This window comes from Arachis hypogaea, chromosome 18, assembly GCF_003086295.3.
Source record: "Arachis hypogaea cultivar Tifrunner chromosome 18, arahy.Tifrunner.gnm2.J5K5, whole genome shotgun sequence".
Lineage (NCBI taxonomy): Eukaryota > Viridiplantae > Streptophyta > Magnoliopsida > Fabales > Fabaceae > Arachis > Arachis hypogaea.
In genome coordinates, this window is record NC_092053.1 from 124,514,629 (window position 1) to 124,540,984 (window position 26,356).

Consider the following 26,356-nt stretch of genomic DNA (forward strand, 5'->3'; position numbering starts at 1 on the left):
GCTTCTATGACTTAGGCTATTTTTGCGATTCGTTTTTGTTTCTACTTGGTTTTTCATTTCGACTTATGAGTCGAGATGTCTCCAAGTTTCTCACGATCGACTTTTATAACCTCTTTACACCGACTTGTACCTCGTCGTTTTATCCTGACGACCATCTAGGTCGGTTCATGGGATTTTCACGTTTTGTCAAGCTTAAGTCGGCGCGTTTCGTAGAAAGAAAAGACGAGAAGGAATTTATAAGAGATATTGTAAAAAAAAGATCTTTATTTATTGGGGAGGTACCTTACTGCTACTAAGGGCTTTTGACAGCCTATTTTCCCTTAGCCTCTACTATGATGCCTCGTTAAAAATCCTTCTCCAGAAAAAACCCTTTGATTTTGGGAAAAAATCATGAAGTTGGGAAAAGAGTACATCAGGGAGTAGAGTTCGCTTTTAACTATAGTACCTTTTCATGTTACAAGCATGCCACGACCTTGGTAACTCGGTGCCACTTAGATCGGTCACCTTATAATAACCTTTTCCTAAGACCTCGCTAACTTTGTAGGGTCCTTTCCAATTGGCGGCGAGCTTTCCTTCCCCCGTTTTATTGACTCCAATGTCGTTTCTGATCAAGACCAAGTCATTTGGGGTGAAGGTTCTTCGAATGACTTTTTTGTTGTATCTTGTAGTCATCCTTTGCTTCAGCGCTGCTTCTCTTATCTGGGCTTCTTCTCGGACTTCGGGGAGCAAATCGAGCTCTTCTTTGTGCCCATGTATGTTTCCGATTTCATCATGGAGAATCACCCTTGGGCTTTGCTCACTGATTTCTACTGGTATCATAGCTTCTACCCCATAGACAAGTCGGAAGGGCGTTTCTCCAGTGGCGGATTGGGGCGTTGTCCTGTAAGCCCATAACACTTGTGGGAGCTCCTCAGCCCAGGCTCCTTTTGTATCTTGTAGCCTTTTCTTCAACCCTGCCAGTATGACTTTGTTGGCTGCTTCGGCTTGTCCATTTGCTTGCGGATGTTCTACCGAGGTGAACTGGTGTTTAATCTTTATACTGGCCACCAGGCTTCTGAAGGTAGAGTTGGTGAACTGGGTTCCATTATCTGTAATGATGGAATATGGTATCCCATATCTTGTGATGATATTCTTGTAGAGGAACATCCGACTTCTTTGGGCTGTGATGGTAGCCAGTGGTTCTGCTTCTATCCATTTTGTGAAGTAGTCTATTCCCACAATCAAGTATTTGACTTGTCCCGGGGCTTGGGGGAAAGGGCCTAACAGGTCCATCCCCCATTTTGCAAAGGGCCATGGGGAAGTTATACTAATTAGTTCCTCAGGGGGAGCCACGTGAAAATTTGCATGCATTTGGCATGGTTGACATTTTTTCACAAATTCCCTGGCATCTCTCTGCAAGGTCGGCCAATAGAATCCAGCTCGGATTACTTTTCTGGCAAGCGACCTGGCTCCAAGATGATTTCCGCAAATCCCACTGTGAACCTCCTCTAATACCTCGGTGGTTCTCGAGGTCGATACGCACTTTAACAATGGTGTTGATATCCCTCTTCTATAGAGAATATTTTTCACCAGAGTGTAGTGTTGTGCTTCCCTCCGGATTTTCTTAGCCTCTTTTTCCTCCTTGGGGAGGATGTCGAATTTCATATATTCGACCAATGGTTTCATCCATCCGAGGCTTAATCCGGTTACCTCAAGGACCACTTGCCTTTCTTCTGTTTTTTCCACGGAAGGTTCCTGGAGAGTTTCTTGGATCAGGCTTCTGTTATTCCCTCCTGGCTTGGTACTTGCTAACTTGGATAGGGCGTCTGCTCTGCTATTTAGATCCCGAGTTATATGTTTGATCTCGGTTTCCGCAAAGCGCCCAAGATGCTCCAGAGTTTTTTCCAAGTACCTCTTCATATTTGGGTCTTTTGCCTGATACTCTCCACTTATCTGGGAGGTCACCACTTGGGAGTCGCTATATACCATCACTTTTGTTGCACCGACTTCTTCTGCTAGCTTTAATCCAACAGTCAGGGCTTCATATTCTGCCTGATTATTTGAAGTTGGGAATTCAAATTTGAGGAAAACCTCTATTTGGGTTCCCCTTTCATCGACCAATATTATGCCTGCGCCGCTTCCTGTCTTGTTTGAGGATCCATCTACATAGAGTTCCCATGTAGTTGGCTTTTCCTTTTGGTCTCCCGCGTACTCAGCTATGAAGTCGGTGAGGCATTGAGCTTTGATTGCTATCCGAGTTTCGTACTTCAAATCGAACTCGGAGAGCTCTATTGCCCATTGAACCATTCTCCTTGCAACATCCGTCTTTTGGAGGATTTGCTTCATGGGTTGGTTCGTGCGGACTCTTATTGTATGAGCTTGAAAGTAAGGCCGTAGCCTTCGTGAGGCTACCACTAAGGAGTAGGCAAACTTCTCTAGTTTGTGGTACCTTAGCTCGGGGCCTTGTAGAACTTTGCTGATGAAATACACTGGATGCTGACCGACCTCTTCTTCTCTTATCAGGGCTGACGCGACAGCCTTGTCTGCTACAGATAAGTATAGGACGAGGTCTTCTCCAACTACAGGTCGGGTCAGTATCGGAGGTTGACTCAAGAATCTTTTGAACTCCTGGAACGCCTCTTCGCATTCAGGAGTCCACTTGAACTGACATCCCTTTTTCAATAAGGAGAACAGTGGAAGGGATTTTAGTGCTGATCCTGCCAAGAATCGGGAGAGGGATGCAAGTCGGCCGTTTAGCTGTTGGACCTCTCTTAAGCAAGTCGGGCTTTTCATTTCCAGGATAGCTCTACACTTATCGGGATTTGCTTCGATCCCCCTTTGTGTTAGCATAAACCCTAGAAATTTTCCAGCCTCCACCGCGAAGGTACACTTTGCGGGATTTAGCCTCATCCCGTGTGACCTTATGGTGTAAAAGACTTGCGAGAGGTCTGTTAAGAGGTCGGCCTCTTTCTTGGTTTTCACCAGCATGTCGTCGACGTAGACTTCCATTAAGCTTCCAAGGTGAGAAGCGAACACCTTATTCATCAGCCTCTGATATGTGGCCCCCGCATTTTTCAATCCAAATGGCATGACCACGTAACAGAAATTAGCTCTGGGCGTGATGAATGATGTTTTCTCCTGGTCGGGCTCATACATCGGGATTTGGTTATACCCCGAGTAGGCATCCATGAATGATAAGTATTGATATCCCGAGCTAGAGTCTACTAGGGTATCAATACTTGGTAGTGGATAAGGGTCCTTGGGACATGCCTTATTTAAGTTGGTGTAGTCGACACACACTCTCCATTTGCCATTTTGTTTTTTGACTAGCACTACATTGGCTAGCCATGTTGGATATTTAACTTCTCTTATGAAGCCGGCTTCTAAGAGTGCCTGCACTTGCTCTTCCACTGCTAGGGCTCGTTCTGGGCCGAGCTTGCGTCTTCTCTGTTGTACAGGTCGGGACCCTGGGTATACCGAGAGCTTGTGGGACATAAGCTCGGGGTCTATCCCGGGCATGTCGGAGGCTTTCCAGGCAAAGAGGTCGGAATTGTCTCTTAGGAGCTTAATCAGCCCTTGCTTTAGGGTTTCCCCTAGGTTGGCTCCTATGTTGGTGTTTTTTCCTTCCTCTTCGCCGACCTATGTTTCCTCAGTTTTTCCTCCCGGCTGTGGTCGCAGCTCTTCTCGGGCCCTTGCACCGCCGAGCTCTATGGTGTGGACTTCTTTGCCTTTTCCCCTCAGGTTCAGGCTTTCATTGTAGCACTTTCTTGCCAACTTCTGATCTCCCCTCACCGTTGCTATTCCTGCTGGGGTCGGGAATTTCATGCAAAGGTGCAGAGTTGACACCACCGCTCCGAGTCGATTAAGGGTAGCTCTGCCGATCAAAGCATTATATGCTGACCCTACGTCGATGACTATGAAGTCTATACTCAGAGTTTTGGATTTTTCCCCTTTTCCAAAGGTAGTGTGTAGGGGTAGAAATCCTAGTGGTCTTATCGGTGTGTCGCCTAGTCCGTACAAGGTGTCGGGGTAGGCTCTTAATTCTTTCTCATCCAACCCTAGTTTGTCAAAAGCGGGCTTGAAAAGGATGTCCGCTGAGCTCCCTTGATCTACTAGGGTTCTGTGGAGATGGGCATTGGCTAGGATCATAGTAATTACCACTGGGTCATCATGCCCAGGGATTATTCCTTGTCCATCTTCTCTTGTGAATGAAATGGTGGGGAGGTCGGATGACTCTCCTCCGACCTGGTAGACTCGCTTGAGATGTCTTTTGCGAGAGGACTTGGTGAGTCCCCCTCCCGCGAATCCTCCTGAGATCATATGGATATGTCTCTCCGGAGTCTGCGGTGGTGGGTCTCTTCTATCCATATCGTCTCGCTTTCTCTTCCCATGACCGTCTGACCTTTCTAAGAGATATCTGTCGAGCCAGCCTTCTCTAGCCAGCTTTTCTATCACATTTTTAAGGTCATAACAGTCATTTGTCGAGTGACCATATATTTTATGGTACTCACAGTAGTCGCTGCGGCTCCCCTCTTTTTTATTTTTAATGGGCCTGGGAGGTGGCAGCCTTTCAGTATTGCAAATCTCTCTGTATACATCCACTATGGAAACCTTTAGAGGAGTATAAGAGTGATATTTCCTTGGTCAGTCGAGACCGAGTTCTTCCTTCTTCTTGGGCTCCCTCTCCCTCTCTTTTGTTGAGGGGAGATGCCCAGGTCGCCAACTCGAATCTCTCAGCCTAGCATTCTCCTCCATGTTGATGTACTTTTCAGCTCTTTCCTGTACATCACTTAAGGAGGTGGGGTGTCTTTTTGATATGGACTGTGAGAAGGGGCCTTCTCTAAGCCCATTGACTAACCCCATAATGACTGCCTCGGTGGGCAGGTCTTGGATTTCTAAACATGCTTTGTTGAACCTTTCCATATAGGTTCGTAAGGATTCTCCGACCTCCTACTTTATCCCCAGGAGGCTTGGCGCATGTTTTACTTTGTCCTTCTGGATAGAGAACCTCATCAAAAACTTCCTTGAGAGGTCTTCAAAACTGGTGACAGACCTCGGAGGGAGGCTGTCGAACCACTTCATCGCCGCTTTCGACAAGGTTATCGGGAAAGCTTTGCATCGCGTAGCGTCAGAAGCATCAGCCAGATACATTCGACTTTTGAAATTGCTTAAGTGATGCTTTGGATCCGTCATAGAGGTCCATATCGGGGCTTTTGAAGTTCCTCGGAACCTTTGCCCTCATTATGTCCTCGCTGAAGGGGTCTTTCCCTCCTAGGGGCGACTCTTCTCGATCGTCGCGGGAGTTCCGACCTTTGAGGGAGGATTCTAACTTCAAGAGTTTTCTTTCTAACTCTTTTCGCCGTTCCATCTCCTCTTTTAGGTTCTTTTCGGTCTCCCTTTGTTGCTCCCGTTCCTGTTCCAATTGTTCCAGGCGGCTTTGGTGGACATGGACTAATCCCATAAGTTCAGTTGCATGGGACTATCCATCCTTCTCCGATTCGCGCCCTTCTGAGGAATTCACCTTCGGATTTTTGACTCCGGAGGTACCTTCTCTGTGCTGATCGTTGGTTTCCTGGTGGAGGGTCAGGTCTGCATCATTGTTTCCGATATCCAGATTCTCTTGTTCGGAATCTGATTCTGCATGACCCTCTTCAGGGGATCCGTCCGCCATCACTGGTTGATCTCTCGGGTCCCCGGCAACGGCGCCAATGTTACGATGGGTAACCGGAGATGGTGGGCTGGACTTGCTAGGTTGGCCCAATCGTCTGAGGAAGGAATCCTTCGAGCGGGTCTACGCCTTGAGGGCCTCCGTCCGACTTGTGAGTATGAACGAGCGGGGGGTGGTACCTGCAAAGACACTCCGATGCCTAAGTCAGCAAGGGTGTGAGCAGGTCTAGAGAGTATTGGGCTTAGAGATACCTGAGAGGTGTCAGTGTATTTATAGTGGTGAACCAATAACCACCGTTGGAGTAGTTCCACCTTTTAAGGGGAATAACTGTCCCTTTATCTTAGAATGGTTGAGATATGGCTCTTGGAAGTGGTTAGAGAGATTCTAGGGGAAGTTATCCTCTTGAGGGAGGGTTTATCTGCCAGCTGATCCTCGTACCGACTTCTTTAGAGCAAGTCGTGAAGATAGCCGACTTCGTGGCATCTAGTTTGTGTAGTGTGAGGCTCAACTCTTTTGGGTTGGGCCTTTTTACTTGGATCCTAGGCCTTAGCGTTGGGTCAGGGTATGAACAGGTGTATTTTTCAGTTTTCGTATATCTCGTTTACGGTATAAACAAGATATATGTATTTATAAATAATTAAATATAATTTTTAAAAATAATAAAAAATATTAATAATATAAATTAGATCAAACTTTTAAAAATAGAATGTTTCAAATAATAGAGAAGATGGACGATTTTAAATAACAGTGTAAATGAGATATACGAAAATTAAAAAAATATACATATCTCGTTTATATATTTCGTTTACACTGTAAATGAGATACGTGCAAAATTATCTTGTTTACAGTGTAAACGAGATAAGAAAGAGATATTTTTTCAGTAAATATTTTTTAAATTATTTATTTTAGTAATTATTATAATTAATTTATTTATTAAAATAAAAAATCCTTATTCTAGGCTTTATATTTTTTGTTTATTGTTACTATAAAAGCATTTCATGGCCCAATTTGATTTGTATGTCCAAAAGAGTATTTCATGATCTAGATAGTACGGCGATTAGGGGTGACAACATGAATCCTATCCGTATGTATCCAACCCGATTCAACTCAATCGGATATGGTTGCTAATCCGATCTACAGTGGGTAGGATAAGGTGCAGGTAGGGTTCTCGTGCGGATTGAGCCTCAACTCTACCCGACCAACCCGCACCGTATATATGTATATGTTATATACTTATATAAATATATTTCAAGTGGATATTGAACCAAAAATTTCACTGAATGCAAACGATCCTTAGCTATTAAGAGAAGATCATTAATTGATAATTTACTACGTTTTTTTTTTCATAAAAATCAATTCTATTCTAAATTATCATCAAGATACATAATAATACTGCATCTTTTTAGTACCCTGCGGGTAGGTCGAATACCCGCAGGTTAAGAATGAATAGGGTTAGAATTAGAATATTCTTAATCTACGGATAGGATTAGGATTAGATTCAAACCCTATTATATCCTACCTATTACCACCCCTAATTTGGCCATACCCAAAATTAGAAAATAAAATATCTCCCTTAACAATCCATTAATCTCTCAACTATGCATTAATTTATCATGCAAACATGACCAATTATTTTTCTCCAACTACCGAATGACTGTCACTCATCTACTGCACATCAGCTATTGTCCCCGATTATAACTACTTCGTACCACTTCATTTCAGCATGTACTGAAAAAAATTACTTTCAGCACCATAGCACAACCCTTTTCTTGCGGGGAGAAAAGCTACACTACTCATCTTCGTCATTTATTTTTACATTTCTTTTCTCAAGGACTTGCACTACTCATGGAGTGGAAAGAGGTCAGAAATTTGTCAAAGATTGACAGCTGACTGGTGCTCCGACTAACCTTACTTGATCTGTCACATGTCTAGATACAAGCAGCTATAAAAGTCTTAAATTTATTATTTAGTCAAATCCATATTTGCAAATTAACCTAACTAATTGGTTAGACTTGCTTGGCTTTGTCAAAATATAAAAAAGTTATTAAGTTGTTTATACTTTATATTTTCATATTTTAAATACTATAAATTTTTATATATTATCGTAAATATTAAATTTAATATATTGCATATAAATAATTTTATGAATGGTGATTTTTTAAGCCAGAGGAGTGCTGAAAGGGTGCGCAGAGGGCGTTTAGATACACACCCACACGGGTAGGGGTTCTAACTAACCTAACCACTACTAGCCACTGGCTGGTTTCGAAACCAAGGTGCATTTCATGCAAGGTGCACTGGCTAGCTGGTTTCGAAACCACTGGCTAAGGCTTGCGTACAGGGTATGAATACAAGAAAATTAAACTATATTTTACAGCAAAACTCTCCATACACTTTTACATCGATGATTATAATCCATCTGAAATGGATCAGTATGGATTTACTTAAACCAGGTCCAACATTAAGTTCTTACTCTACAAATACTAATACATAAGAGCCTTACAGTGTTTGTTGTTCACAAGTTGAATGAACATTTTCTTTTTCTAGCAAGATGAACTCATTTGCAGGATTGAACCAATAATCCCAATATTTCACTTGCTTTGCTTAGCAGCAACAGTTCGCTGGACTGTTGAAACACCATCGACAAATTTTGTCCGGAAAAGAACATTTGCGTTATTAAACATTCCTTCCTTCAGTGAAACAACAATAAACTGCAAAACAAGAAACCAAAAGACATGAGGCTATTCAATTCAATGAGTGCTGAACAGACACTTTCTGAAAATCTGGAAACTATATGAATTTAGTTGTTTCCCTCAAAAAAATAAAAACGAATGAAAATTGTTGGAAGCATTACTGATTTGAGTGTCAACCAACTAACCAAGACAAACTACTGTTATTAGTATTAATAAACTTGGAGATAAATTTGGTTGGGTTTCATTTTTTGGAATTAGAAAAATAAAGGATTCAATGAGTTCAAGGAAATTACACCACTATAAAAACTAGTCCTTTTTGTTTACCTGGGAGTGTGGAAAATGAGTCTTTATCATTCTCCCGATGTTCTGTGTGTGGCTTAAATCAAGAGCCGCATCAACCTGCAGCAATTAGAAAATTAACTCCGAAAGGAAATCTTCAAATATAGAAAGAACGAACCAAATGGGGAATGGCAGTGAATTAAGATGAAACTCGCAAGGTAAGAGTACAATATAGAGAGGGGGAAAAAAAGGAAAAGATGTAACTGTTTTTAATACTCATAAAATATAAGTTATTTTAGTTTTGGATTCTCAATTATTTTTTATTTGGTCATTCTTTTATACATTAATAATTAATAATAGTAGAGAATAAAGACATGAAAAGTTGAAAACCAACACCTCCTACATTCTCAATAACCAAAAAGCAGAAGCTCAATAGATCAATCTCCAAACTCAAGCTAACAATATTCTTTCTGGCTGAATTTAAGGTAATAAATAATTATTTTTGTAATATATCCAATAAATTGCTTTGACTGGTTTTACATTGAGGACGGAAATGGAAAAGTACCATGCAATAATTAAATTCTTAACTGCAAAGTGAACAAATCAAAGGGCCATTGGCATTTACTAGTGGAATGATTTATCAAATAAGTTGAAAAACATTATATTCGAAAGCGCAATGGGAAGCGAAATAGAATTCAAAATAATAAGCATAAAATTTTCAAATTCTAACAAGGACAATACCCATATGCTCATCGGTCATCATTAAAGGCAGTACTTTTTGCAGAGTCAAAGATTATTTCACTATTGCCAACTAAATTATGCCTCTTCCAGTTCTAATAACAATATGATACTAAGGTTCTTGCTGGTGGTGGAGGAATCACAATTCATGCAAAGCATACCTCATCAAGGATGTATAGTGGAGCAGGTTTGAATAGAAGCAGTGCCAGAATCAGAGAAAGTGCCAGCAGAGATCGCTGACCTCCACTTAATTCAGACAATGACTGTTTCCAAACACCTCCAAATGCAACCCGAACCTCAAGACCATCAAGAAAACTGCATCCTTCTGGAGGTTCTAACTTAGCCATTGTACCCGGTAGTAGTGTAGAAAATATGGATCCAAAATCACTGGGGAAAAAAAGGCATTGCCAAATTGAAAAGCATGTAGAATAGATGGAGTAAGGGGCATATATGAAGTGGTGGAAAAAACTCACGTGTTTACTTTGACCCAGGTCACATTTAGCGTCTCCTTCTTTTTCTCATCCAACTCTTCGATCACTTTCTTGATTTTAGACTTGTCATTCTGTACAACACAATGATAGAATAACCAGTTATGCAAGAAATGTGGCAAATTATTGAAATAGATGGGCAAAAAGAAACCTCGATTATGTTTTTCTTTGACATTAAATCATTGTACTCGTCTTCTGCCTTCTCAAACATTGCCATTACTTTCTTGTTGACCCGTTTCTCAAGCCTAAGGGAAAAATTACATGAAATCCTTTAACAATATAATAATCATAGTTGCACAAAACATTTATTATTATTATAACAGTAAGTCAGTTTATCACGTCAACACACCCAGACTGTTCAGCTTGAAGCTTTTCAAGTTCATCTTTTGCTTTACCAGGATCACGGGAAGAAAAATCATAATCAGTTCCACTTCTACCAAACAACTGTTTTTCAGAAGCAATCCAAGCATGCTTCTCTAACAATTTATCCACTCTCACAGAGCAGTCTTTCTGTTCCATCTCCATCCGTTTTACCTAGAATAACAATAAGGAATTTCTTCATTAGCAAGGCACCTCCAAATGCATAGATGAGAAAATAAATTATTACCTCATTTTCTATCCTTTTCCTTTCAAGATTACTCTCACTAAGTTTATCTTCAATTTTTTTCTGCTCCTTCATAATACCACTGATTTCCTTGTCACATTCCTTCATTTTCAGGCGAACTGAGTTCAGCTGTGACTGAACTTGATCAAGATCATTCCTTGCAGAATCAACCTACACATGGAAAGTTTGAGGCCACAACTCTTGTTCACGAAGAAATCTAAACAATATAAATAACTATTCTTACTGCAGAACTTTGCTCTTCTACTTCTGATGCAAGATTACTGATCTGTGTTATCAAAGAAGCTAGTTGATTCTCCAAGGATGTTTGCTCCTTGATAACAGCTTCCATTTCCATCACAAGTCTCTCCTTTTCATTATCGTGTCCCTGCAAACCAGCAGGCAAATTGTTAGAGAAATTGTTAGAGAAGCATTATCTAATAGTCTTCTCTAAGCAATCCAAGCATGCTTCTAACAATTTATCCATCACAAGTCTCCTTTTCTTAATCTTTGGATTACAATAAGAAAAATACCAGTTGCAAATTATAGTGAATTCCACAATCTAGAATGGAAACTTCAAATATTTTAGTACTCAAATTCCAAATTGTCCCTCAAAAACAGATGGGCAGGGCTGGATAAAAGATCAATGAATTTCTTGAAATACAAATCAAGGCTGCCATAAAAATAGCAGCATTACCAAACATTAGATAAAAGACAAATGCAAGACCAAATCCCAATATAATCAAAGCCACACCTAACTCTAGAATGTACTTGATATATATATACACTGTAATGCTGTTCTTTAGTGAGGTGTGCACTTTCTGGTGCCTCTTGCCTCAAGACATGTATGTCAATAGAATTGATTGGATATTATGGCATATTTGCCGGTAAATTAGTAGATATTCCAGCAAGAGAATATTTGCCCATTCAAATCTGCAAATTCTGTGGTATTGTGCATCTGTAATTATGTAATCAAACTCTACAAGCTTGTGCAGCCGTAACGATGTAATTATATCCTAGATTAGGTTAGCCCAGCTATAGGTTAGCAGCTGAAAGTATTGTGTATTAACTCTATATGGATCAGAACTCTTCAGCAGGAGAACACATATTTTTAACTAGACATTATGAGCCCCTACTGTCTTAAAGGTGCCTTACGCCTTTGACTACCTTGTCAAAGGATCAAAGCCAATATATCCCCAAAATGACAGTAGTTAGCAAAGAAGGCACTTCGAAAAATTGTCAAATTTGACACATCAGAAGTTTCGTTGCACCTTGAGCCACATTATGGGTGTTAGAATATCTATGTGTCAAATTGTCAAATTTGACACATCAGAAGTTTCGTTGCACCTTGAGCCACATTATGGGTGTTAGAATATCTATGAATCTGTGAATAAAATAGTTAGGACATTATAGGATCAGATAAAATCTTTAGGAATTGTTATAATACAATAGTTGATTGTATATATCTTATAATTATGTACAGATTCTGTTTCAGGCATAAGCGATCTCCGGTGTGTAGCCAAGATATAAGGAATAGACTATAAGCCATAGACCTTTGTGTAGAGCCCAACCATTCATTCCAAGATTTGAACCGACTATCACACTAGGAATGGCATTATTTACTTGTACTAATACATTTCAAATTTTCTAATGTAAAAAAAAAATAAATAAAAATAATTTCAAATGAATCATGATGATGAGAAAACATTTTGAGAATTACCTTCAGGTCTTTTAAAGAAGATTGCACTTGGGATTTGATTGACTTGATCTTTTTCTCTAATTCCTTCAGCCTACCCTCTCGACTACTGTTATGTTCTTTGATTGATTTCTCAAGGGATGAAACAGTCTTGACACATTCTTCATAAAAAAGTTGTTTTTCTTTTACTGCAACTTTTGCTTCCTCAAGTTCTTGCTCAAGCTTCTTCACCAACTCCCCAAGCTACAAAGAGAAACAAGCAAGGAAGCACGTTGACAGAGATATATAACATGAAGAAAAAAGAACCCAAAAATTGACGAAATCAAGGTAAAATTAGTGTGTCTAGTACGGGGTCAAATTTTGGAATGAAAAGAAAGGAACAAAACCTTATGATGTTCATTCTGCTCAGCTCTGCTCTGAAATAATGAAAGATCATATGATTTAAGTTCTAGTTGTGCTTTGAGGTCTTTAAATTTTTTCTGAAGAGGGAGAAGCTTTGTAATCTGCATTACACAAGATTCAAGGCCAAGCACAAAGAACTGTGAGATTGAAATTTATCTCGGAATCATAAGCTTACTAGAAAAGAAATAGCACCCCTGCCCACCTACCCAACCCCCGCCCCCCTTTTTTCCAACCAAAAAAATAAAAAGAAGACAACTAGAATCAACATCATTATCAAAAGTAAGAGCAGCTATCAACATATATTCACAAGAAAAGCAAAATGATGGGGTCATTTCCATGGATAAGAGGACCATTTTTTTTATGCTGTCTTTGTAAATATGGTAAGACAATATCTGAGGCTTAACATATACTAAATCAAAACAACAAAATAACTTCCACATATTCCCTCCACTATTGTTTAACCTCTTCGCCCCAATATTAAATGTGCAGATTTTATCTTCTTGAAACAGTTTCACTATAGACATGATATATGATAGTGATAGAGCTCAATAGCATCGTTTGATCCACCCCACCTAGTAGAATAAGGCTTTGTTGTTGTTGTTGTATTCTTCCAGCTCTTGGAATTCTTGTTGTCAAAACATCATTGATTGGAAAGCTTTACAAATGAAATCTCACTAAGGAATTACCACTTTTTTTATCCACACCCAAATATAACATTTCATTCTGAAGTAAAAAAGTTGATATGCATGCAGCAATTTGATAGCTTTGCTAAGAGTAAAAGATCAGTAAGCTTTAAGTGATGAATCTGAATCATTGTCTTTTGAACATACAATTATTTATGAATTCCTCCCAGTGGTCATCATCTACTATGTATTATGAAGAAGATTTCAACAGATAAAGAGAAAGTGATTGATGCAATTTTAATCAGTCAAACTATTTCTTTTTTCTTCTTCTTCCCTGAACCTAAAGTATGTATAAGAATATCTATTAGGAGGATAAATTCTTCTCTATTTTTAAATAACAACAAGAATAATAACAATTTAATTTTGATACACTGTTAGTGTAAAATAATTTTACACTTATATCCAATCACATAACGTCATGTAGCAAAAATAACTACCTTTTACATAACTATGTAAATAGTCATTCAAAAGAAACTATGTGATTGGACGGATGTGTAAAACCTTTTATGCTACAGTGCATCAAAATTAAACCCTAATGCATCTAATTATTTCATAGAAAATCTCTACCATAAATTTCATTGAAGGGGTATTTCTCAAAAGCATGATAAATGGACCTACTATTTGACATCTTAACATCTAGTAAATGACCCTAACACAACCCATGTAAACTAGATATCATCATTCTTTTAAGTTAACTTAACATGGATGTATTAATGAAATCATAGCCACTTTATAATTGAGTTTTCATTTTTTACAATTTAAAACCCATGCCTATGTTAGAGTTTTATAGGCATGTTTTCATCATAGCAATCAATCTCATTAGACCTCAGCTGGATATCAAGTCCCATCCCATCCTTAGCATGCATTTGATACGAGATCAGATGAAATCTCCGTTTTTTTCATCCCAAATATCCCAGACAAGATCCAATCCTAGTGAGATCTCGGCCAAAACCCCAACCTTTCTCGACAAATTCTGCTAGGATCTTATAACAGGTGCAGAAACCGGTTTTGCCCCCATATAAGCACCATCTACAATGGTTTTAAAGAGGCTATATGGGTAAATTCATTGCCCTTCTATGAAGATGATTGATCATTGACAACTTAAATTACAATTTATGGGTAATGAATTTATTTAGTATGGATTATGGAACTATTATGAAATATAGAACTTAAGATTTTGCTACTTTTATCTAAAAAAATGTATATACAATATGCATGTTATGTATATATATATATCACAATGTCCCTCTACCTTTGTTCAAATCCCAGCCATCCTACGTCCCGGGATCCCAACATTACAGTTTTTGGGACGTCCAGGATGCAGCAATATCCGAGATTGACTACTATGGTTTCCATATTTTATTGGAAAAAGCAGTGTTGGGGATCTACCTTTTCTTCAATCTCCGATAACCTTCTTTGGTGCACTGAAAGTTTTGACTCAGCCTCAGCCAAATCATGTAGTTGCTTCAAAAGATCACCACTACCCCTGTTTTGTCAAAGCCAGCACAATGTTACAAGAAATGCTTACAATTTCTCATAATATCATCATACACAAAAGACAATGGAACCTCATAGTAAAATACGTCAAAAAATTCTATGCATTTTTAACACTTTCAATTAGAGTATTGGACAAAGCTACTCATGCTAGTCCTTGGAAGTTTATCTGGCAAGGTTTATTTTATTTTTCATTAGTCATGGTGATAGACTAATAGGCCTTACTCAAAACTTGAGGGTATACTTATGTAGAAATGTTCCTCATTCTAGTGGTTTTAGAAGACATTTTCAGCTTAATTCTTTTCAGGATTCTCCTATTTGCCAATTTTACCATTTATCTTCATCTAACTCCTGTTCAAAATTTCACTTTTATAGGAGCTTGAAAGATCATTTTTATACATGTTTTCTCTTGATCTTCCTTATGAGAATTCTGTTAGATCCCCTCATATTGATCATACGTTATAACTTCCCTGAGATATAAATGTCGCCTAGTGCCAAATATTTTAACAAGAGTATATCTGAGGAAAAACAAAAATAGGGCTGGTGGCAACATAACAGAAGAAATCGAGAGCTTGTCACTACACTGAATTCCCAAAGTTGGGATAGGGAAAGCATGGTAGGAATAGAGACTAGGCAGAGATGTGTTAAGGGGGAATTGTTAGAGACCAAGGTCCCTTGAATACCATGAGCAATGAGTTCCAATTTCTTTTCTTTTTCCCAGTTACATATACCATATCAAAGGGGGAAGATCTCAACTGACATGTTCTCCAAGTGAATTAATACATACTTTCATTTTCACTTTCATGAAACCAGATAATGGCATACCTTCGGCTTCCACCAGTCAAAAGGCCACTTGGCTGAAATATATCTCCTTCAAGAGTGACACTTGTTGTATGAATATTCCGATTAAATGCCACCTAACATTCACAAAGTGCAACCCAAATTGAGCATGCATATAGGAGAGTAAAATCCTCAACAAATAGACAAAGTATCTACTAGTGGAAACAAACGAAGACTCATCCAAGAGAACAGCATATTTACAAAAACTATAGTATTCTAAGAGAAGCATATACAGGTGGGCATGTAGTCACCAAACACTTCTTCATAGAAGATTTGCATATTTAGCAAAGTAAAGAATAGGGAAAAGATGGTTTTCTTTTGGGGGGGGGGGGGGGGGGGGGGGGGGGGGGATGCACATGTAATGTGTAGAAAGCCTAAGCAGCAAAAGATAGTTTTCATCAATTACCTCCTTTGCAGCTTCCATGGTCTTGCAAACAAAAGTTGAACCAAAAACGTACTCCATTGCTCTCTGAAACAAAAGTACAAATTAAAAACAAAACTGAGTAGTTTATCCAAAATAAAAAAAAGTTCAATCTCAGCATCAAATTAGTTGATTGAGTTTGGCTTAGCTTATTTTGTGTTCAAGACAGCTTCAATCAACATCTTTCCAACAAAGTTTAGGGGAAAGAACAGCAATTCTTTTACCCCCCAAAATATAGTAAAAAATAAGCATGCAACAATTTTTTTTAGCAGCTGAATAAAATGTCCGTAATATGAAATTCAAAATAAAACTAGAGATGTTTCGTACAAATTGAAAAGGCATTGAAACTGCTTTCAGTACCAATGATTCTATTATATATCATTCAGATTGGAGGGAGGGTAAAAAGGGAACACGAACAGAAAAAAAATTATTAGCTGACCCATCTAGTGGGAATAAGACTTAGTTTTTGCAGTTGTGTGGAGCAGGGAATATTAATATTAATATAAATATAAATTCAAGGAGTAGCACCTTCAATTCTTCTTCATAACCAACCAAAGAAAGTGCTATTTCAGCATTCTCTTTCCCCACCTGAAATTCAAGTATGAAAAATCGTCAGCAAAGTTAGGTAAGGAATCAAGTCAGTCAGAATGCAAATTAATGAGATAAAGAAAAAAAATAAAAATAAAAATAAAAACTAAGTGAGAGATAAAAGTTGCAGAGACCAACCAATCTAGCGGCCTCTTGTTGAACTCTAGCGGGAACACTATAGGATTGTATTTTGTTCAAGGGTATGATTGTCACTCTTCTTCTAAGTTTGCCATTCTGTAGTAGCTGCTTTCCAGTATCTTCTGTGTCAACAACAACATTAAACAACTTTCCACCTGCTGTAACCTGAAAGTAAACATGCACTATGGGATTAACATATAAATGAATTTTTACTAACAAATTCAGATAAATGTTATCATACGTGTTCACCAAAAAAATAATGTTATCATGCTATCCAACCTCTAAGGCAGTCATTGTGGACTTATCCTTTACTTTGATGAGTTTTGCAACGACACCTTTCACCTTTGATCTATCAAAGTTTTTGACAGGATCACAATACGTGAATTCAACATTTGACAAGTATGCCGAAATATTGCGTATTTCATCCTTCCACTTTTGTACACAATCCATCTCAGATGCACGATCCTGAAAAGTTTTTTTATAGACGAAAATATCTTAGTGCTAACCCTGTTAGATTGTAGAGAAGTGAATAGAAGCAAAACAAAGCCGATCTAACCCTTTGCAGAGCTTCCATCTCTCCTTCTTTATATGGAATAGACTCCAATTCGATCTTAACATTTTCCACGTCTTTTCTTCTAGCGGCAAGCTCATTTTCTACAGAAACAGCTTCTTCACGCTTTGACCTTAATTGTTTAGTTTTCTCTTTCAGTTCCTTTTCACAATGGCTAATTTTGGTTTTCAACTGTTTCAGTTCTGTTTCAGCACTCCCAACTGCTATCTTTGCATCAGCTAGTTGATCCTCTAAGCATTGCTCTTCATTCCCACTGCTCTTGCCAGCTATAACACCCTGCCAATAGTTTTGAGCAATAGAATACAAAAAATCCACCTCAACCTGATAGTCTACCCATTGACATGAGAAAGTTGTGAACATGAAACCAATATATGCTTATGGTACCTGATATTCTTTCTCATGCTCATCCAGCCTCTTAGTAAGCTCATCGACCCTCTTTTTAAGATCTGCAGCTCCCTCTTCAGCTTTTTTAACAGCATTGGCCTTCTCTTCTACAGATTGCTTCAGTTCTTCAATATTTTTCTCAATCTTAAAAATATCCAGGGTTTAAACTCAAATATCAGGTTCACAAAATGGACATTTTAAAATTAGCATTTAAATGAATCTATAATCATTAGTACCAAACAAAGTTAATATCAAAATTACTTCCTACTTACATTATCCTTGTTGGTTTCTTCACTTCGGAGAGTGTCTTTCTTATTATTTAACACAGATGTTTGCTTGACAAGACTCTGAGAAAGTGCATCTACTTTATCTGAGAGAGATTTCACTTCTCCACCCATTCTTGCCTCTTTTTCAGAAGTCAACTGAGCTATTTTTGTTTCCATTTCCTTTATTTCTACCTGAGCCTTCTTAGCACTTTCATCAATCTCGGTTATCTTTGATTTTGCTTGTTCCACCTCAGATCTAGCATTGTCTTTAATCCTCTCTGCTTGAACAAACTCATAAGCAATACAAAATCTTCTAAGCCTATCTAAATCAGCATTGCCATTAGCCCATTGCATATACTGCATCCTTTCTTTTCTCAACTTCTCCAATGCAGGCAATATCTCCTGATCAAGAAGCTTGTTAATCTCGTCAACCTTACTTTGCTTCTTCTCAAGTGTTTTTAGAGCAGCCTCTTTCTTGGTCTCATACATTCTCGTCCCTGCAGCTTCCTCAAGCATAGACAATATCTCTGGTGGCTTCATATTTAAAACCTTAGTGATGCGCCCTTGCATTATGAGAAAATGTGGATTATTAACATTTAGCTGCACCGAATGAAAAAGATTCTGGACTTGACTAGGCTGTGCAAGCTTCCCATTGATCAAATACTTATTCCTCCCTCCAACTACTATCTGCATTGTGCGTCAATTAAACACATAGGTATACAAAACAAGAATTACTAACTATCATCTGACTTTAGAAGCAATAGTTACCTAAACAGTGCAGTGAACAACCACTTGAAACCTTAAAAGTATCATGAGAAAATCAGTTCACACAACTATGAATCTTAGAACCCATAAGTCAACTTTTTTTAGTTTAACATTTTATTTTCTTTTATGTTAAATAGTTTCGAAATTAGAAATTACAAAGCTGTAAAAAGATCTTAACTAACCAGAACTAAAAAATATATATATATACAGAAGCTAGACAGACAAAAACAAAACCCATATAAAATAATGCTTTCTTTTTTTTCAAAATTACATACTATAAGTTTTATTTTATTTTTTGTCAACTGTTGTTTGCCAATAATGTACAAAAGTATAACTAGTATACAAAAGAGAAATTGCGAGCTCTTAACAGACAACTTAACGAAAGATTAAAACGACCACTTATAAACGGCTAGTATAGAAAATTTAATTCAACCAAAACATCTAAATGCATCAGAAACAGATAAATTCAACAAATTAAAAATTAAAATACAGTAACCTGTCTTGTTACTGTAATCTCAGAATGGTCTTCATATCCGAGAGGGCTTCGACTCCTATCAGAGTTGTCGAAAACAATTGAAACCGTCGCCTTCGTAATCCCCGCTTGTCCCTGCTTGTAAACAAGCTCCTGGAGGTTCGAAGCTCGAACCTGCTGCAAATTGGTGATACCCAGCACGAAGCAAATCGAATCGAGAATGTTCGATTTGCCGGAACCGTTCAGGCCCGTTATGGCATTGAAGAACGGATCGAAACCCGGAACAACGGTTCGCGTCGCATATGATTTGAAACCTTCCAAGCAAACCTCCTTAATGTACATCGCTTGAAAGTAGAAAAATTTGGGAATAAAAATGGAAGAAATGAAGGGTGTAGGGTTTTGGAGATCGAAACCCTAAATGAAAGAGCTTTGGTTGAGTGCTTCACCGGGGGTTGTTGAAGGTTTCAGGATTTAGAGAGTGGGAAAAGGGAGAGAAAGACTTTGAAATTTGAATTTTGAGGTAAGTGATGATGGATTTGCGTTGTTTACTTGTTTTGTTGTGTTCATGTGTTGAAGACTTGAAGTCAAGGAAATGACCAAAAGGCGGGAAAATACTTTTGGAGTTTTGGTTATCGTTTAGAATTTTAGAACAATAATTTTAATTTAATTTTAATTTTAATTTAATAATTTCTGGTTCAGCAATAAATTTTTGGGAATAAGCGAATACAAAGTTATTAAAAATGTTTTTATTTCAAGGGTTTAGTTAAGACATAAGATCACATATTAAAGTCGCAAAATAAAAAAATTATAAAAAATATATAAAGTTCAAGTTTTTAATATATTATACTAACTGCGAAAAATATATTATAAAGTAGTGTAATCACAACTATTTTTTTGGATGACCATTTACGCGATCAATGTAAAAAGTAGTTATTTTTACTAATATAACTTTATGTAATTGAATACACGTGTAAAATAATTTTATATTATAAGTGCATCAAAATTAAATTCATATTTATTATATATTTATAAAAAAATTTGCAAGATTTTACAAATAGTAATTTAATATGTGTCTTTAAAATAAAAGTGATCGATAATAATTAAAAAATAAAATAATTACAATATATGAGTAAGTATCTAATGAAACAATTATCTTTATATGAAAAATAAGAAGATATAAATTAAGCCAATTGGATCTAAATAAATTGTTAGGATAAATTTTGAAATAAACTATCCTAACAATTATTTTAAAAGATAATGAAGTTTTTAATAAAAAAAATATTTTTTTTATTTTTAATTTTTATTTTTATGAAATTAATTAGTTCTTCTATCAATATTTTTATTCTGTATTAATAGAATAAGCCTACATAATATATTATATACTTTATTTATCCATTAAAAATTAATTAAAATTGACAAAAAAAATTTTGAAAGTTTCATTGTCAAGGCAGTTTAGTGTTTTTTTATTTTTTAAATACATTAACTATATTTAGTATATAAAACTAAAAAATATTAATGATTTTAAATTATTTTTACGTATAAAAATTAAATAACGGATATATTAATAATTAACGTGTCATATAAATATGTTCTTAAGAAATATCATTAATAAAAAAACTAACCAATTTTATAAAATTAAATATCAAAATCCAAAAATAATATTTTTTATCAAAAATTTTATTGTCTTGTGAACAAATAATTATCAAAAACTAAAATAGGTATTTATCCAAATTTCTAGCATTAAAAATACTAAGTTATTGATTAATAACAATTCGAAGAAAGAAAAAAAATCACACGGGGGAAAACGAGAGTCGTAACTCTAAAGTCTAATGAGAATATATTTGTTTTCAATTTTAGTATTTTTTGAAAAAAATATTTTATAAACGAGCAAACCGAAAAAAATAGTGTTTCTTTTTCCTTTAAACATAAAAAAAAATTAAAAATACTATAAACACAGTCATAACTTTAAGCAGTGATGCTTTTTAAATTATAAAAATATTGTCTATCATTTTATTAGATAATACTAATTTTTAAAATTTAAAATATAGTTATGCTTATTTTTGGAATTTTTTATTTTTAATCTTTTTTAAAATTTTGTATGTTAAGAGAAAAAGGAAGTACTTAGTAAAACAATAAAATTTTATTTTTTCATTTTGTTCTTTTGTAAAATATTTTTTTCAAAAGATACTAAAATTGAAAACAAATTACTACTAGAAAATTGTATATTACAAATAAATTTGTAAACAAATTTGATTTTCGTAATTTTTAGTTATCGAGAAAATTATTAATAGATTTTGTCCATTAATAATAATTTACTAATAAATATTTGTTTGTCAGTAATTTTCAACAAATTTTTGTTGCCAATGACAAATTTTTCTTTCATAATTGCTTCAATTTATTTGGCCGAGAGCGTTATATTTTTCAATAGATTTTTTTGTCGTCGTTAATTATAGTCAAATTTACCAATAGATTTTTTATCAATAATATATTTCAAAAAGCATTAATAATTATTCCAGGCCTGCTACACATACAAGTAATAAGACCTTACAAGTGATACAAGTCCCCAGCCCACAAACATTCCACAAGCGCACTGAATTATATTGAATGGAGCGTAACATTCACGCGTTCCACTCAAACGGTTACGCTTCGGGTAAACCGTCTCTTAATGGCAGACTCTTCCACTTCTTCCACTTCTCAAAGCCATTCAGAGAAAAAGCAAACATTCCATTTTCGAGCATCATTCGATACTGAAGATATACAACTCGTCGCTAAGATTCGAAAATTCCATCAACACAACATAGAACTCTCGATCAAGAATCTCCAGAGAAAACAAAGCTATAATACTCAAGGTACGTTACATTACCATTCATGTATATTTTCCACATTTCGAAATTGAAGAACTAGGTTTTACTGTTCTTCTACGTTGTTGTGCGTTTTACTATTCTTCTTGCTCTACGTCTCATTTTACAGTTTATCATGTTCTACTTGTTCTAGGTTTTAATGTTATTCTTGGTTTTATGTTACACTGTTCTTCTTAGTTCTTCTAGGTGTTACTGTTCTTGTTGTTCTAGTTCTTCTGGTAACTGATTTTTTGGGGGTATATTCCGTAGTTTGGTGGGTGTATATGAGGTAATTTGTTGGGTGTATATGGCACAAATTGTTGGGTGTATATTTCTGAACTGATATACTGTAATAGTCAGCAGTTGCAACTGTTCTTATATTTGCTTGTCCATGGGTGTATATTGCTTGACCTTGTATATTGATGCATGTTTGAGTGATATCTGACTGATATATATGGGTGTATCTGAATCATATCTATGGGTGTATTTTACTGATATCTATGGGTGTATCTGACTCATATATATGGGTGTATCTTGCTGATATATATGTGTGTATTTTTCATTTCAGAAAAAATGGCAGCGAGAAACCAAGTTGAAAAAAATGTAAGAACAAATATATGTCTTAGATGAAATCAGTTTTATATAATAGAAATCAGTTTTATATAATTTTATTCTTGTTTACAGCAAACCAAAGACCTTAAGTGTGCAACACATTTGTTAAGTGATAAATTCAGAAACATGAGTGAGGAGAAGAAAACGATTGTCAGGGATTTGGGATTCGGTGGCTTGATGCACATTCCACCACTAAAGGTGCATCACCAAGTGTTAAGGAAGCTGGCTAACAACTTCAAATTAGGGGAGAAGAGACTGGAAATCGGATACGGTTCTTTTAAAATAACACAAAAAAAAAAAAATAGGTGATGCGCTTGGCATCAACACAACAGGTAACTCGCTAAAAATTATAGTTGTATATTAACTGATGCTTGGGTGTATTTTAGTTGATGCTTGGGTGTATTTGAACTGATTTTCATACTATGTTGTTTTTCTTTTTGTAGGATATCTATTTCCTCAGAAAGTCGATTATAAGAAACTTTCTGAGGATGACAAAGAAATTTTTAGAAGATTCCAGGGTAAGACCCTCAAAAGTCTTATAGATGAGATGATGGATATTGGCGTTGGTAACGAAGAGGATCGCGTAATGTTCAAGAGGATTTTCATCCTCTATATACAGATGGCGTTCTTTTTACCAACGACAATAAACAAAATCTCGCCTGTGCACCTGGCCCCAATTTTTGAGATGGACACCATAACAGAGCGAAACTGGGGAGGGCATATTTTGAATTTTATCGTCAAGGGCATAACCGACTACAAGGAGAAAAAGGAAAAGGCAATTGATGGCTGCCTCTTTGTCCTGATGATAATTTACTTTCATCTTTCTAAAAATAAAGGCAAGAAGAGGGCTGAAAGACCGCCAAAACCCTGGATTGCCAACTGGAGTAAGGAGCAGTTGAACGAAAGAATGACGGCGGAAAGAGGGGAAAATATGGTAAGTGAACATAATATGTTGGGTGTATTTTATTTACCTGAATGCTGCTAACTAAAATATCTAATGTTTCAGGGGATTGTAAAGATGGCGCAAACAAGAGAGAAAATGAAAAAAATAGAGAAAAAAGAAAAAAAACAAGAAATCAAAAAAACAAAAAAAAGGAAGGCAATTTCAACATCGTCTTCGGAGAAAGAAACAACTGATAGTGACAGTTCTACCTCTGAGTCTGAGACTCAAGAAGACTCAGAGGATTCACCAAGAAAACAACCCAGCAAAAAGGGGAAAAAGTAAGTACCATACTTAGGTGTATTTTCTTTATCGAGTTGGGTGTATTTTGTGGAACCATTTGGGTGTATTTTGTTTATGAAGTTGGGTGTATGTTGTTTATTAAGTTGGGTGTATTTTGTTTGTTGTGTTGGGTGTATATTGTCCATTCAGTTGGTTGTATCTTGTGCATTCATTTGGGTGTATTTTATATCTTTAGTATGTTCTAAATAATGATTGTTTGCCTTCCAGAATGGACTTCAAAAAAAGAAAGAAGAGTCAAGAGGATTCTGATTCAGAATCTGAATCAACTGATGAGTAATGTTCTGAAATTATTACTCCTTTCTTTTGGCTTAATTATCAAGATCTCATGTATTAACTGAAGTGTCTCTTATTAACTTATAGAAGCGAAGAATCATCACCGGTGAAGAAGCAAAAAAAAAAAAAAGAAAAAGACACAAAGAACACCAAAAAAGTAAGCACTTCTTTGGATAATATTCTGTGATAAAATTAATTTTTTATTTCTGATTCATACTTGTTTTTTCCACCCAGAACACAATCCAAAAAGAAAAAGGTTGTTGTTGAGCATTCATCTCCTGAAGAAGATCAATCCTATGATAGGTACAGTACTTCGTAAGCTATATTACCGTCTATCATCATAATTATTTTTGTTAACATCTTCTTTTATGAATGTAGTGACAGATATGAAATAGGAAGTGAATATCTAGATGAATTGTTAAGGGAAAACAATGAAAAATCTGCTGCAGAGGGGTATGTCTTGTTGGGGTGTATATTTCAGATTTTAGTGTGTTTTCTTTGCTAATAATTGTTTCTTGTTTCGCAGGGAGAAGGAAGCTGACCTGCGATCGACAGAAGGTCGCTATGTCTCCTCTGAAACGTAAGAAGCATTATTTAATAAAATCTTGTTATCATGATTTACCTGTATCATATTTTGTCTGAATAACATGAAATCTGTTTAGAATACCGAACGTGAACTTGGGAAGTGATGATCTTTCCTCTCAAGGACACACAGAATAAAGTAGTGTAAACAGGCCGACAGAGAGCATGTAATTTTTCTTTCAAATAACCGTTACTTTTGTTCTTTTATTACCTTCTACTTCTAATTCTGTATATATTTTTTTTAGAAAAAAAAGCCCTTTATTATTTTATTCGAGAAAAAAAAGGCAGGAAAAAAAAGCAAAAACTGCAAGTATGTAAGTTCTCAAAAAACAAAGCATGTCTTTCTTTTGAATTGTTCGGGTGTATTTTAGGTTGAGTCTGGTTCAAGAGTCAGCCAGTGAGCCGGCTGATTCGAATATAATGGTTGTGAGGGAAGAGACACCGTCGAAAGGGCTTGCAATGTGAGTTTTTCAAGAATATTTCAACCTTATAACCTTATTATTTTCAAAGGCGTTGTTAACCTTTCATTTTTCTTCTTGTTTAGAGTTCCGATTCAAGTTTTTGTGCCAGTGTCCCAAACAACCACTGTGCCGGAATTTGAAGAAACACCTGAGACAGATTTTGAACCAACCCCTCTGCTACAAATTGAAGGAACTACAAAAACTTAAGAAATAGTATTGGGTGTATATTTGTTTAGAGTTTGGGTGTATATTGGGTTACAGTTCGGGTGTATATTTGGTTACAGTTTGGGTGTATATTGTTCCTGAATAGTTTTTTTTACGCCATGATTAATTTTGTGTAACTGTGCAGCACTCCTGAACCCCCCCCCAACAACTTGAAGAAAGCACACCCACGCTTTCCCCAGCTCCATCTAAAATGTAAGTTCATCAGAGTAAAATCAATCTTTGCTTATCATCCGTATATTATTACTCTTATAATACGTTATACATGATCACGCAGTTATCCAGCCGCAGAAGACGCTGCTGCGCTGATGATGATGGCACGGACAGCATCGTATGTTCCTAAAACAGATCCAATGCCATCATTCAGCCTTGGCTTGACTGATTCAAGCCAAGAAGAAGCAGCAACGCAGGAGGGAGCGTCAACGCAGGAGGGAGCGTCAACGCAGGAGGCAGACAGGGCAAAAACTCCAGAAACTGCAAATTTGCTAGAACAATTAGAGGATTTGGTACAAAAAATAGCAAGCAGTGCGGCGAAAGAAGAAAGTAAAAGTCCACAAATTCAAAAGGAGACTGGCGGAGAAAGTTCTGGGAAGTTTGAAACTCCTGCGGGAATAAATCAAAATACGGGTGATATGAAAGAGAAGTGCTACATCTGGGCAACGCGAGTGAAGACATACGCAGATGGCAAAACTAACGAGTTTGACAACGTGTGCACTCTGATTGCCCAAGATAAATACATATTGTCTAGAATGCACCTTGCATCGCTCGAGGCAGGAAGTTATATAGAAGCTGATGTAATATTAGAATAACATTAATGTTTTTACCCCAAAGTTAACTGCATTGTTTATTAATGTAAATTGATTTCGGCATATATTTTTAGATTGTATCTGCCATGTGCCTCATCCTCAACCAGAAAAATGATAAAAGGTTTCGACAACAAGTATACTGTCTCCCCCCTGA

General features: G+C 36.6%; 1 protein-coding gene across 1 annotated transcript; it reads right to left on the reverse strand.

The window, feature by feature from the left end:
• Nucleotides 1–7,993: 7,993 nt before the first annotated feature.
• Nucleotides 7,994–19,757, reverse strand: LOC112770921 (structural maintenance of chromosomes protein 2-1). The gene is made up of 20 exons (XM_025815404.2): nt 19,188–19,757; nt 17,933–18,613; nt 17,661–17,804; nt 17,262–17,552; nt 16,985–17,170; nt 16,706–16,870; nt 16,508–16,567; nt 15,965–16,027; nt 15,544–15,635; nt 14,614–14,710; nt 12,526–12,642; nt 12,164–12,382; nt 10,691–10,831; nt 10,450–10,617; nt 10,192–10,376; nt 9,994–10,087; nt 9,828–9,916; nt 9,516–9,741; nt 8,662–8,736; nt 7,994–8,355 (listed from the first exon to the last, which is right to left on the reverse strand). Exons 1-20 carry the CDS (start codon nt 19,503–19,505, stop codon nt 8,236–8,238), a joined length of 3,531 nt encoding a protein of 1,176 aa, XP_025671189.1. The 5' UTR covers nt 19,506–19,757; the 3' UTR covers nt 7,994–8,235.
• Nucleotides 19,758–26,356: the final 6,599 nt, after the last annotated feature.

Coding starts and splice junctions, on each gene's coding strand:
- LOC112770921 (XM_025815404.2), bottom strand. CDS start 19,505: ATGTACATTAAGGAGGTTTGCTTGGAAGGTTTCAAATCATATGCGACG. Junction 16,568..16,705: donor AACAAGAGGCCGCTAGATTG/GTTGGTCTCTGC, acceptor CTTGAATTTCAG/GTGGGGAAAGAGAATGCTGA. Junction 8,737..9,515: donor CACTATACATCCTTGATGAG/GTATGCTTTGCA, acceptor TAATTGCTGCAG/GTTGATGCGGCTCTTGATTT.